At 40.8% G+C, this 13,355-nt stretch overlaps 1 protein-coding gene across 2 annotated transcripts in view; it reads left to right on the top strand.

Moving 5' to 3' along the window:
* MYO1E (myosin IE) overlaps positions 1 to 13,355 on the top strand; it is a 434,647-nt gene that overhangs the window by 246,801 nt on the left and 174,491 nt on the right. For both annotated transcript variants that reach the window (XM_030188689.1, XM_030188678.1), the window contains exons 9-11: positions 292 to 424; positions 10,278 to 10,474; positions 13,095 to 13,175. In XM_030188689.1, the coding sequence (XP_030044549.1) occupies positions 292 to 424; positions 10,278 to 10,474; positions 13,095 to 13,175 (411 nt within the window). The remainder of the gene's footprint in view (positions 1 to 291; positions 425 to 10,277; positions 10,475 to 13,094; positions 13,176 to 13,355) is intronic.

A 13,355-nucleotide genomic window follows, 5' to 3' on the forward strand; every position in this document is an offset into this window, starting at 1 on the left:
ACCCATTTCCCCACTCATAACCACGCCCCTTTTTGCCTGCACACACTAGAAGTTTGGCGCACTTCATATGCTTAGCAAGTAGTGCATGCAAATTCTAATTAGTGCCAGTGTTCATTATTGCTTGTCACAACATGCAAATTTCAGCCCTATTGAAGAAGGCCAGTATTCAGACAAACAAGTAACAGTGGTGAGACACTGTATCTGCATTAACGACTTTGAAAATGAACCTTGCAGTGATGTTTTCCATTCTTACAAAAGTGAACAGTAAATTGAACATCTTTCTCTTTTCAGCATGCAATGAATGTCATTGGCATATTTGCCGAGGAGCAAGCGATGGTTCTACAGATTGTCGCAGGAGTACTGCATCTCGGGAACATCAGCTTCAAAGAAGTGGCCAACTATGCCGCTGTGGAGAGTGAAGAATGTAGGTGGCCTTAAAACTTCTCTTGGTATAAATCACTCATGGTACTATGGAGGAAAGAGTGGAGTTTCATTTTAAACGTGCTGTGCTGCGCATGTCTCTCACGTCAGGGCTATAACACCGGGCTCTATAAAAGTATTTTATATTTCCTGATTACTTCTTTGCAGAATGTGATAGCTTTTACTTGATTTCTAGAAACTATGTTATCTCAATGGTTTGCATAAATCACCATCTTTGGATAATTCGTATGTTGGTTCAATAAAAAAGTTTCAAGGCCTACAAAGTATCTACTCTTACCCAAGGAATACAAGAGCTGTGTTAGGATATCAGTGGAGGTTGGGAGAAGGTAATGTGGAGCTGAGGATGCAATAATCTAGTAGGTGATGTAGGGCTATTATTTCAGCCTCCATCACCTATTCCGGGAGGACATTCCAGGGATCCACCACTGCTTCTGTGGAAAAAATATTTCCTGATATTGTTCTTAAGTCTGCCTTGTTGGAGCTTCATGCCATGACCCTTAGCATGCTTCATCCCAGCACCTAAATTTAGACGATTTGTAGAGAACTACCTCCTAAATATACAAGTAAACATTTTTTAGGAGTTATAGAACTAAGTGTGAATTCTATAGTGGCAATTGCACAAGGAATTGCCATTATAGAAAGTAGCATAAGTCCTCATTTATGTGCCTGGCCTTAGGTCTGAGCACTTACACTAACTCAATGGCTGATGTAAATGCTTGCACATAAATGTAGGTAGTTTATAACCTGAACGCATAACTGCAAGGCACACCCCTAATCTGCCCGTGCCCATCCAAGGTCTATGCCCCCCCTTGCAGTTGCCCATTTTATGGCCGTTATTGAGCCTGCAGGAGGCAGGCTGGCTAGGTCCCGCAATGGGCACTGAGCCCAGGCATTTAATGTCGGTGGCTGGCATGGAATATCTGGGGTTTTTTGGCTGGCTCAAACTTAACTGGCCAAGTTAATATTGTCACTCCACCACTGATTGTCCAGGGTTGCTGGTCTTTTTGGCCCAAAGAGAAATGGAGGATTCAGGGAGAACTCCTCCAGCAATAACCTCCAAAAGTAGGTTATTCACTACAGCTGGATTTCGGGTCACTCTTTTCCTATACTGTTACACTCAGGGTGAGGAGGAGAAAGAAATGTCTGCTAAAATTCAAATCAGTCATTCAGAGCTTGCTTTAAAGTAAAAAAAGATATATATTTCATAGTCTGTTTGTAAATAATTAATTCTTTATTAAGCAGAGTAATTCAATTACAAAGGAAGGTACATGCAAATAAGGCCCATTCTTCAGCATATGCAAATTAGGAACCACTCCCAGCATATGCAAATTACAACAATCTCTCTCTCTGTCTCTCGTTCTCAATAGTCCCAAACCAAGTTCCTTAGGCTTAAAAAAAAAAAATCTGTCCAGCCTCTTATAAGTGATTAATTCAACTTTAGTAACTTCTTCTTTGGAAGCAGCTTCTCTTTGTGTCCAAAAGGGTGGACATCTTTCAAAGTCCACAACAACAAAAAAAAATTCACAGTTTCCTTCAGTACACTTGTCAAAAAAAAAAAACAACCCTTTTTCCTGCCCAGGTAATATGTGTTAGAAAAAAGGTGGAAGGCCACCACCCACTTGGTTTCACAGCCAGTTGCTTCCATAACTAGCCTTCCTACACAAAGTTTCAGTAAACAATAAAAAGGAATATTACCTTAGGGTTTATAAGGCTCCACCTCCATTTCTTCCTTGTTGTCCCACTCAGAGATGTCCATAGGCTCTTCCTTTTCTCCTCCATCCTCCAAAACCTTCTCAGAGGCTTCTGGAAGCTCCCTTCTTGCCTCTTTCAACCAGGGGAAAGGACCCTTAAAAGCTCTACTTCCTGTCTTACTTCTCTCTGATTAGGTCCCACTTTCTTTGTCTTCTATTGGCCAGAACTGCCTTGCTCTCCCCCTTCCTGAGTTCCATGGAACTTCCCATATGCTTTCTTGGGTCTCTCCTGAAAGGGGTTTTCTCCTCCTGCCCTTCCCCAAGGGTGAAAAACCACATTCTGTTTTTCTGCTTCCCATGGCTTGTATAGGCTCCTCCTCTATTCAAGGGCACTATCAGGCTTATTTTCGAAAGAGAAGGACGCCCATCTTTCGACACAAATCGCAGGATGGGCATCCTTCTCACAGGGTCGCTCAAATCGGCAAAATCAAAAGCCGATTTTGGGCGTCCCCAACTGCTTTCCATCACGGGGACGACCAAAGTTCCCAGGGGCGTGTCGAAGTCGTAGCGAAAGCGGGACTTGGGTATGCCAAACACATGGGCGACCTCGACCCATAATCAAAAAAAGAAGGGCATCCCTGACGAGTACTTGGATGACTTTACTTGGTCCTTTTTTTGTTATGACCAAGCCATGAAAAGGTGCCCAAACTGACCAGATGACCACTGTAGGGAATCGGGGATGACCTCCCCCTACTCCCCCAGTGGTCATTAACCCCCTCCCACCCTAAAAAAATTCTTTAAAAATATTTTTTGCCAGCCTCTATGCCAGCCTCAAATGTCATACTCAGGTCCATCGCAGCAGTATGTAGGTCCCTGGAGCAGTTTTAGTGGGTGCAGTGCACTTCAGACAGGCGGACCCAGGCCCATCTCCCCCCCCCCCCACCTGTTACACTTGTGGTGGTAAATGTGAGCCCTCCAAAACCCACCAGAAACCCACTGTACCCACATCTAGGTGCCCCCCTTCACCCATAAGGGCTATGGTAGTGGTCTACAGTTGTGGGTAGTGGGTTTGGGGGGCTCAGCACACACGGTAACGGAGCTATGCACCTGGGAGCAATTTGTGAAGTCCAGTGCAGTGCCCCCTAGGGTGCCCGGTTGGTGTCCTGGCATGTGAGGGGGACCAGTGCACTACGAATGCTGACTCTTCCCACGACCAAAGGGCTTGGATTTGGTTGTTTCTGAGATGGGCGTCCTCAGTTTCCATTATCGCCGAAAATTAGAAACGACCAAGTCTAAGGACGACCATCTCTAAGGTCGACCTAAATTTCCAGATTTGGGCGTCCACGAACATATTATCGAAACAAAAGATGGACGTCCATCTTGTTTCGATAATACGGGTTTCCCCGCCCCTTCACGGGGATGTCCTGCGAGAACGTCCTCAGAAAAACTTGGGTGTCCCTTTCGATTTTGCCCCTCCACATTTTCTAACCCGGTTTGTTTGGCCAGTTTCCTATAGATTTTGTGGCAGACATACTTCTCACCTTCCTGTCCTTGAGCTGGGATCCCCCACCTCTGTCACACAATTCAGCACTAGCAGGTTAAGTTTATAGCAGCCGAAGGTAGGACTGCTATTTAGGAGGTCCGATTTGGCCACTACACATAGCCAAATATTTGTGGCTAGCTAGTTATATCACTTGATAGAGCTGGTTAGCTGCTAAGTGCTAATATTCAGGGGAGATAACCAGCTATTTTATTCTGAATATTAACACTTAACCCATTAATTCCCACTGTTCCCATATGGCTTATTATGGGAACATTGGGCACTAATGGGTTAACTGGCTAAGTGCTATTTAACCGGCCAGGAACTGTTCCTGACTTGTTAAATAGCACTGAATATCAGCCGGTGTGGATTTTGTGCGTGCAATTTACAGAATCTCAACTAAGGGCAGTTAAGCACATAATTGCTAATTAGTGCCAATTAGCACCAATTATAGCCAATGATTGGTTGTTAATGCCAGTTAGTAGTTAATTATCTGCTCAAGTTTGCATCCTAAGGGTAAAATTGTAAATGCAAGTTTATGAAATTAGGGGGTTAATATCTTTCAGATACTGTAATGTCTCTATCATATGCCTCCAGCCCTCCTCTCTCCTAGAACATACATGCATGTTTAGGTTCTTAAGTATCATCTCATATGGCTTATGGTGCGGAACAGACTACTTGTGGCAACATCAGTTGCACCCAAAGGAGTGAGTTATAGTATAACTACTAGCAGTGTGCCTTCTAGACTTTGTTCAACAAGATTTTTTTTTATCTGTCTCTGGATTCTATGCTTATTAAAAATGTCATTTATTAGAGTCACTTGGCAGTTGAATCAGTGGAACAGATGTTTTGCATCAGGCTTCACAAGGAAGTGTTTTATTTCCTGGGTACCAATTTGCATTTCTTTCTTCTTTTTTTGTTTTGTTTGATTTCTGAGGGATAAAGCCACTCTGTTTCATTGGGACAATGTTTTAAATGCTGTATTTCCTCTCCCTCTCATTTTACTGCCCCCTAGCATCTGGTTACAGCCAGCTGCATCCTAGACCTCAATATCTAGATAGTTGAGCCTGTGGGTTAGACTCAGTGGGTGCACTTTTTTCTGTCAGAAAATGGTGTTTGAACAGACAACTACTGAAAAAGTCTGTGGTTCTTAGCTATAACATGCCAATCAGGTTTTGAAAGACATTTATGATGTTCATTATTGCAGTAGTTTACAGCTCTCTGTGTTTAGCATATATCAAATTAGAGATATGCACAGGCAAAAAACGTTGGGTCCTAAGTTTGGCTCCTAAATTTGTGCCCTACTTTGAGCTAAGAGGCCTTTTACTAGGCAGTGTTAAACAACTAATTTGGGGTTTAGCACGCATTACACAGTAGCACAGGCCCACACTACTGTCTCCTGCACTAAAAAGGCAATCAGTATGATAAAAATCCTGTATTAGCTGTCTAATGTGGGAGTGGGCAGGATCTAAGTGTGACATGGACGGGTTGAGGTATGGTCGTTTGTGAAAACTAGCGCACGGATTAGTATTGCGCACTAGATATCACAAATGCCAATTTCACAGCTGAACTTACTGCTAACTGGTCAAAGCCAGAAGGATGCTTGAGTGCATAAGGAGAGGGATGACCAACAGGAAAAAAGAGGTGATAGTGCCCTTGCATAAGCTTCTGGTGAGGCCCCATTTGGAGTACTGCATGCAATTCTGGAGACCGCACCCATGGAAAGATATAAACAGGATGGAGTTGGTCCAGAGGGCAGCTACCAAATTGATAAACAGTCTCTGTCATAAAACGTACAGGGACAGGCTTATGGACCTCAACGTGTATACACTGGAAAAGAGAAGGGAGAGAGGGGATATGATAGAGATGTTTAAATACCTCAGTGGTGTTAATGTACAGGATTTGAGCCTTTTCCAAATGAAGGAAAACTCTTGAATGAGAGGGCATAGGATGAAGTTAAGAGGAAATAGACTTAGGAGGAATATAAGAAAATACTCTTTCATGAGCTAGGATTAACTGGGATAGACAGGAGTAGTGGGAGGTGGGATGAGGTAAAAATTAATGCCATCAGTTTATTTGAGAAGAGTGCTTATTTCCTTAAAGGCTAGACTGAAGAAGTGAGTGTTCAATAGTCTTTGGAATAACGAATAATCATCAGTGCATTTGATGGTTTTAGGTAAGGAGTTCCAAATGTTAGTGCCTTGATATCAAACAAGTTAGCAGTATGGATTGTTTTGTAGGTTACTTTCTTACAATTTGGGAAAAGTAGAATAAGATATTCTCTAGATGATTTAGAGGCATTGCGTGAGAGTAATTCAGTGAGGTTGTTCATGTATATTGGGGCTGAACCATACAAAATTTTGTAAATGAAGGTACATAGCTTGAATGATATTCTACCTTTTATTGGCAGCCAATTCAAATCGTACAGAAGGGGGCTTGGTTTGGTGAAGCGTGGTAGTCTGAATATGAGACGTGCGGCAGTGTTTTGAGTGGTGTGTAGTTTTTTGAGGAGATCCTCTTTAAGTCCTACGTAAATAGAATTGCAGTAATCAAATTTTGTTAGGACTAGGGATTGAACTAGGGTATGGAAAATTGATTTTGCAAAGAATAGTCTTAGTCTCTTCAGTTTCCATAATTAATTGAAGACATTTGAGACCACTTTGTAAATTTGGTTATCTAGAATGAGGAATTGGTCAATTGTGACTCCTAAGATTTTCATAGTTGAGTCAAGGGGATTTGTGATGTTCTCAATGGTAAATGATTTAAGATTTATAGCGTGATGAGGATTAGTAACTATTAAGAATTTAGTTTTATCAGTGTTGAGTTTTAATTTGAAATTGAATGCCCAAGATTCCATTAGAGAGATACCTAATCTGATGATATGCGTAATTTCATTTATTTCTTTAGTGAATGGAATATAGATGGTAACATCGTCTGCATAAATGAATGTTGGGAGACCATTTTTCTCCTGTGAATTGCCTGGTGGAATCAACATAATGTTAAATAGGACAGGGGACAATGGAGAGCCCTGGGGCACTCCACAAACAGGGGACCATACGATGAAATTGTACCTGATTGTTTCACGTGGTATGATGTAGACCTTAGGAAGCCTGAGAACCATTTTAACACAGCTCCACAGATTCCGTAATGGTCAAGAATGTTTAGAAGGATATTATGATCAACAGTGTCAAAGGCACTGGACATATCAAATTGGAGTTTTAATATTTTATTACCAAAGCTATGTTCTCATCTAAATTTAGCTAGGAGGGTGGTGAGAATAATTTCAGTACTGTGAGAAGGTCCAAAACTGGATTGTGAGCTATGTAAAATGGAGTGAAGTTGGAGATAGTCCTCCGTTACCTTTACCAATAATGGGATTGAAGCCACTGGTCTGTAGTTAGAGACTAGACTTAGGCTGGTTTAGGTATTCTTCAGTATGGGAGTCAAAATAATGTTGCCATTTTGAGGGGGGAATAGGCCATGAGATAGCATTAAAGTTATGTTTGAGTGTAAATAGCTTATGAGTAAATTAGGAGCTGATTTGAGAAGGTAACTAGGGCAGTTTTCAAGCAGGCATTGTGATTTAGCATATTTGTGAAGAGTGCATTTGACTTGATCAGTTGTAAGTGGGTGGAAGGCTGATCAGATTCTGTCTGCTTGGGAGCATAATGGTGAAAGATTATATAGATTAAGAAAATGATCTATTGATGTTAGGGAGTTGCTTAGTTCTTATCTGATTTTAGTTGTTTTCTGCTCGAAATATGACACCAATTGATCAGCTGTTGGAGTGGATTAATTTGTAGTAGTTACAGGTTGAGTATTCAATAGCTTATTTACTAGTGTGTAAAATTTTCGTGGATTAACTGTTTTTTCGCCTATAAATTTTGAATAGTAAATGGTTTTTGCTTTGATAATCATGCTCTTGTATGATTTTAGGAGTTTTTACCAATTAGTCCATTGTTCATTGGATTTGTTTTTGATCCAAATTCTTTCTTGTCTTCTACATTTACATTTCATTTTTAGGAGGTCTTCTTTAAACCATGGAGATAACTTCTCTTTTGGTCAGGATTTGTTTGTAATTGGTGCAAGTTCATCTAGAACAGTTTTGCAAGCGTCGTTCCATTGTTGGATGAAATTTAGTAGATGGATTAGAGGAAAATAAGTTACCAAGTTGTTCATTTGACTAAAATTTTGAGGGGTCAATTTTACCTCTGGTTTTGAAGGTATGTGATGTGTTAGTAGGCTTAGATGAATAAGTGGATTCTTTCCAGTTTTAGCTTGAAAGAAAGACTGCTGTGATCTGACCAAGGTATGAGGGACCATTGTGGTTCAGATATGTGAAAGTTAGTAGGGTTGATATACCGCCTTTCTGTGGTTACAGTCAAAGCGGTTTACGTATTATATACAAGTACTTTATTTTTGTACCTGGAGTAATGGAGGGTTAAGTGACTTGCCCAGAGTTACAAAGAACTGCAGCGGGAATTGAAGCTAATGCTCTAACCATTTTGCTACTCCACTCCATTTTATAATGCAAAAGTACAGAAAAAAGTTTTCTCTGCTTCAGTCTGTTGTGCTTTGCAATATTTATGAGCCTGAAGTGTTATGTAGTCATTCCCTTTGTAATTATTTAACATCTTCATGTACTGTGTTATTCAAGCTGATTTTACAGTTATATGGTCAACAAAATGGTTATATACCAAAGTTTCTGGTTGACTCATTTCTGCTGATCAAGTTCAGCCTATTGCATGCTTAGATATGTAGTTCTGATTTCTCTAAGGACTATGGGGTTAATTTTTATAAAGGAATTTTTGTGCATAAAAGTATTTTTAGATACATAAAATGACTTTAATAAAATTACCCCAAGAGTTGCAAACATAAAAGTATATGTGGAACCAAGAAGGAATTCTCAAGTGCAGAGTTTAGTTGGAGCGCAGGTAGAATCAAATTTTGGAATTCCCTCCTTCAACACCTCAGACTTGAACCCTCTTATGTTGAATTCAAGTCCCTTCGCAAGACCCATGTTTATCAAGAGGCATTTGACTTAAACTATAAACTGTTACTGCTGTCTCTCCCCCCTCCCCAACACCCACCCCCCTCCTTCCGGTTATCTCCTGCTGAACATTCACAGTTAGCAGCTACCGCTAAACCGGCTATGTTATGTGACTTATCTGGTAAGGCGTGGATATTCAGCACCAAACTGGATAATATTAGCAGTTAAATCAGACCACATAATTAGCAGTCCTATCTTTAACCACTATAACTTAACCAGTCAGCCGCTGAGCATCAGCTTAACTTGACAAGTGTCAGCAGCCAAAAAGACACCCGAATAGTCAATGCCAGTCACTGGAAATGGCCTAGAACTGAATTTCCGGGATTAACTCCGGCAGAGGGCAGTCAAAGCGCTGCCCACCGGCGACTGAATATCAGGCCCTATGTTACTGTCTATGTTACTGGTAGCTGCCACCTCCTGATTCATGCACTGCTTTAGTTCCTGTTAGTAAAAGGGCCTCTTTATTTTCACCTAGCAGTTCCTCCTACATTTTTTGGCTGTCAACTCATTACAAATAGTACCCTACTTGGTGTATAATACATGAACTTTTGTATACAGCTACCTGGGGGGATGGTTACCTTATTTTAAGCCACCCCCACGCATACTCTTTACAAACGAATAGATGTCACTATTGCATCCCCTTTTCTCCTTCCCCCACCCCAGCTCAAAGAGAAGAAGCTGGCCTTTGAAAGTGAACCAGGGTCTCTTGCACAGCCCTTTGAAACATCTGCAAACTTTCCTGTCCTCTTGAAACAGTGCTTTAGGTAGATTTTAGTTCTGTGTGTTGACACAGCAGGAAGAACTTGCTCCACACCCAAATGGGTGGCAAGAATAATTCTGCCACCGTAACTCCAGTCTACACCCTATCCAAAAATGTTGCCTTTGCTACTGCACCCACTTTGCTACACTCAGATTTTCAACTTAACCCCCCCCCCCCCCTCCCCCAATTAGAGTTTGTGTTGATTATTAGGAATGTATTTATACATGCTGAAGAAAGCGTTCAACACTGAGCTAGGGAGCTGAAAGCTGTATTAAAGTACAAAAGCTAAGCAATGTCCCATGCTTTTTGTAAATTAACATATTTTAGCTCCCAAAACAATTTAAATATTGGTTACACTGGTTTATTATGGTGCCTTTGGAACCCTTCAATTAACCGATAACTATTTAGCAGTTTTGTGGCATTTATTCTTTATCCATAGACAAATACAAAGAAGTCATTAAGAATTTAGTTCTGCCTGCCAACATTTTTATTGGTACTGGCTTTTGCACAGGAGCAGTCTGTATCGCTGTCCCTTGTTTTCACATCATATGAAGCCTCTTCAGGTTATACAGGATTTAGTACCGCAGACAGATGAGTCATCTAGAACCTAAAATAGATGTTTCTTTAGTCTGTGGACATAAAAGAAATGTTTCTGTGTATTCACCTAGCTGGTGCAAGAGTGCTGTCTAAGAATAGCCAGGGACAAGGAAAAGAAAATTGTGAAGGAAGGGTTATAAGTTTGTCATTTCATTGGACCACCACCAACTGTGTACTCTGAATTGATTGTTTTCACAGTTCTGGCTTTCCCTGCTTTCCTGCTGGGAATTAACCAGGATCGCCTGAAAGAGAAGCTGACCAGCAGGCAGATGGACAGCAAATGGGGAGGCAAATCCGAATCCATTAACGTGACGCTAAATGTGGAGCAGGCGTGTTACACTAGAGATGCGCTCTCCAAAGCCCTTCATGCCCGGGTCTTTGACTTCTTAGTGGATGTGAGAAAATTTGCATTTGTGCTGAGTCATACACATCATGCTTCACAGTTGCTTACCACCTAGAAATATAATATATCTTGAATTTATAAAAAGATCTGGGCCTTCTTTATATGGAGTGTTAATTTTTCTTCTGTTAAGGAGAAAAAACAAAGGTTTCTTAGTCTACCCACCACTAAGAAACACCCACACAGTGAGAGGAATATCTTCAAAATTGCTTAATTGAAATCTAACATATTATTTCTTTTTTATTTTATATTTTCATTATTGAACAGCAGGTAGGCTAAGAAACCTTTGTTTTTTCTCCTTAGTGAGTTTTTTTACATTGGTTAGTAGTGCTCCCGCCACAATAAAATAAAAAGAATAAGGACTGATGATAGGTACATAGCTCCAAAAACAAAGTGGTGGGGCTCTTAAAGAACTAAGAAAGAAAGAGCAAGTATTCTATATAGAATAGCCAAGCTTGGTAGCGTTAAGGTCCTGGGTTGATAAATAAATAAATAATAATATTCACATGCTGTGAGATGAATATCCTATCACCATCTGGTAAATGTATAAGAGAGAGATAGTTAACCAGTGGTCCCCAACAGATTAAGTTTGAACAATCAATAGTATACTACTTACAATGTCAACACAATACATAGACAGCGTAGGATATAAGCAAAGATGGAACATATAGATAGGTAAGAGAGTAAGAGGAGTTAGAAAATAAGGTGACTAATTTAAAGAAAGTTGCACATGAGTCAGAGAGATGATTATTATGTCAGCTAGGGTAGAAGTGGATAAACATGTCTGCACAGTATGTGAAGCCTGTGTCACCCCTTTTGTGTGTGTGAGACTAACTGGTTAGTTACTTCTTCCATTAGAGTCAGCCTGTCAAATAAGTGAGCACTGCTTTATTTGGAAAACTGACCCCTAGGTGTACAATCCAATGTACTGGCAGGCATCAGGTGTCACCATTTTGAAACATGACACAGGGCAGGAGCAAGTAGGAATTGCTCCTGCCACCTATGGAATTGATGTAGTGGGTAACAGGATGTCCTTTTTTAATTCAGGCTGGCCTCTTTAAAAATATCCCAGGAGCTCCTGGAGAAGAGTTAACTTCAACACTGTAGGTGTAGTTAACTTTCAGGCCCCAAGATATGGTTAAAAGGTTAACATGGGCTACTTAAACCTTTATATTGTTATGCATTTGCATGTTATGCAGGTCATTCTATAGCTGTGCGTTGGGCCTGACTTATTATGTACTAAAAGCCATGAATTTTAATGCACATTATCCTCCTCAATCTTCGACTTTAGGGCCTAAATGTATGCATGTAAGTGTTATGTGCACGCTCAGTTCTGTTGTCCAATTTAGGTGCACAATTTGCTGAGCATACAACTGCAAAGGAACGTACATATGGGCGGAGAATGGGCAGGACATAGGCGGAGCTCCCATTTTATTTACATGCTAAAGTGCCCCATTTAGGATTCCCACTTTTGCGCCTGCTATTTTCCCAATGTGGCATTACTTATGTACTTATAAGGGGTTAGACGGTTTCCTAAAGGACAAGTCCATATACCACTACTAGATGGACTTGGGAAAAATCCATAATTCCAGGAATAACATGTATAGAATGTTTGTACGTTTGGGAAGCTCGCCAGGTGCCCTTGGCCTGGATTGGCCACTGTCGTGGACAGGATGCTGGGCTCGATGGACCCTTGGTCTTTTCCCAGTGTGGCATTACTTATGTACTTATGACATGGCATAAGTGGGTGCACTTAATTATAGCTGGGCAGATGCCAGTATTCTATGACGGAATCTGGGCGCCCAGATGCCACTATAGAAGCAGCCACTGTTCCCTCTAAGCTGGAGGGGGGTTGCTGTTTCACCATAACATTTACAATAGTGAGGGACAGGCAAGCTCTGCTGGACTCCATTCAAAACACAACGTTGAAGCACCACCACCTACTGGCAGCAATCCAGCTGGAGGACTCCCACTCAGCTTAGAGGGAACAGTGGAATTAGCATTCAACATGTTGCATCTAGGGGCCCTGTTTACTAAGGCGTGGTAATGTTTTTAGTGTGCAGTAAAAATTAGAGTGTGCTAGCGTTAGAGACACCCATATATTCCTATGGGTGTCTCTAGTGTTATTGCGCACTAATTTTTAGCACGTGCTAAAAATGTTAGTTTGCCTACAGCGCAGCTTAGTAAACAGGGCCCTAGATGCCTAACTTTGGCAGCCAGTTGTAGAATTGCCTCCTATGTGCTTGATAATAAGAATTTAAGGGATAATTCTATAAGAAACCACCTACTTTTAGGTGATAAGGTGCATAAATGGTGGTGTTTTCATCATTTTCACATGTAAATGACCTCTTAAAGAATACCAACTAGAGGAAAAGCTCCTGCCATGATTTGATGGTGTGTACTTTGCCAGTGGATGTGCGCATGGGCAGAGTTTAGATGACATGTTGTGGTTGTAGTACTAAAAAAATGTTTATAAATGAAGTCCACAGAGTTCTCACTTGAAGCACATACAGTCATCACATTATTGTGTAACCCAAGGAAATTTAACTTGGTAGTTTTCTATGGAACAAATGACTGTAATGTGAAATGTTAATACTCTTTTTCTTTTCTGTTAGTCAATTAATAAGGCAATGCAGAAGAATCATGAGGAATACAACATTGGAGTCCTAGACATTTATGGCTTTGAAATTTTTCAGGTGAGGCTTTGTGAATTGAGGAGAATCTTTTTTTCAGTGTGTTCAGACTGAGAATGTGTGAGAGAGAGAGAGACAAGAAAGTGTAAAATTGCTCTAAATTATTTTTACGCTGGCATGCATTCATATGTGGCTTTATTGCACTGAATGAAAGTAAAATGTTCATTCATCAAGTACGTGGAA

This window comes from Microcaecilia unicolor, chromosome 1 (genome assembly GCF_901765095.1).
Source record: "Microcaecilia unicolor chromosome 1, aMicUni1.1, whole genome shotgun sequence".
In the NCBI taxonomy this organism is placed as follows: domain Eukaryota; kingdom Metazoa; phylum Chordata; class Amphibia; order Gymnophiona; family Siphonopidae; genus Microcaecilia; species Microcaecilia unicolor.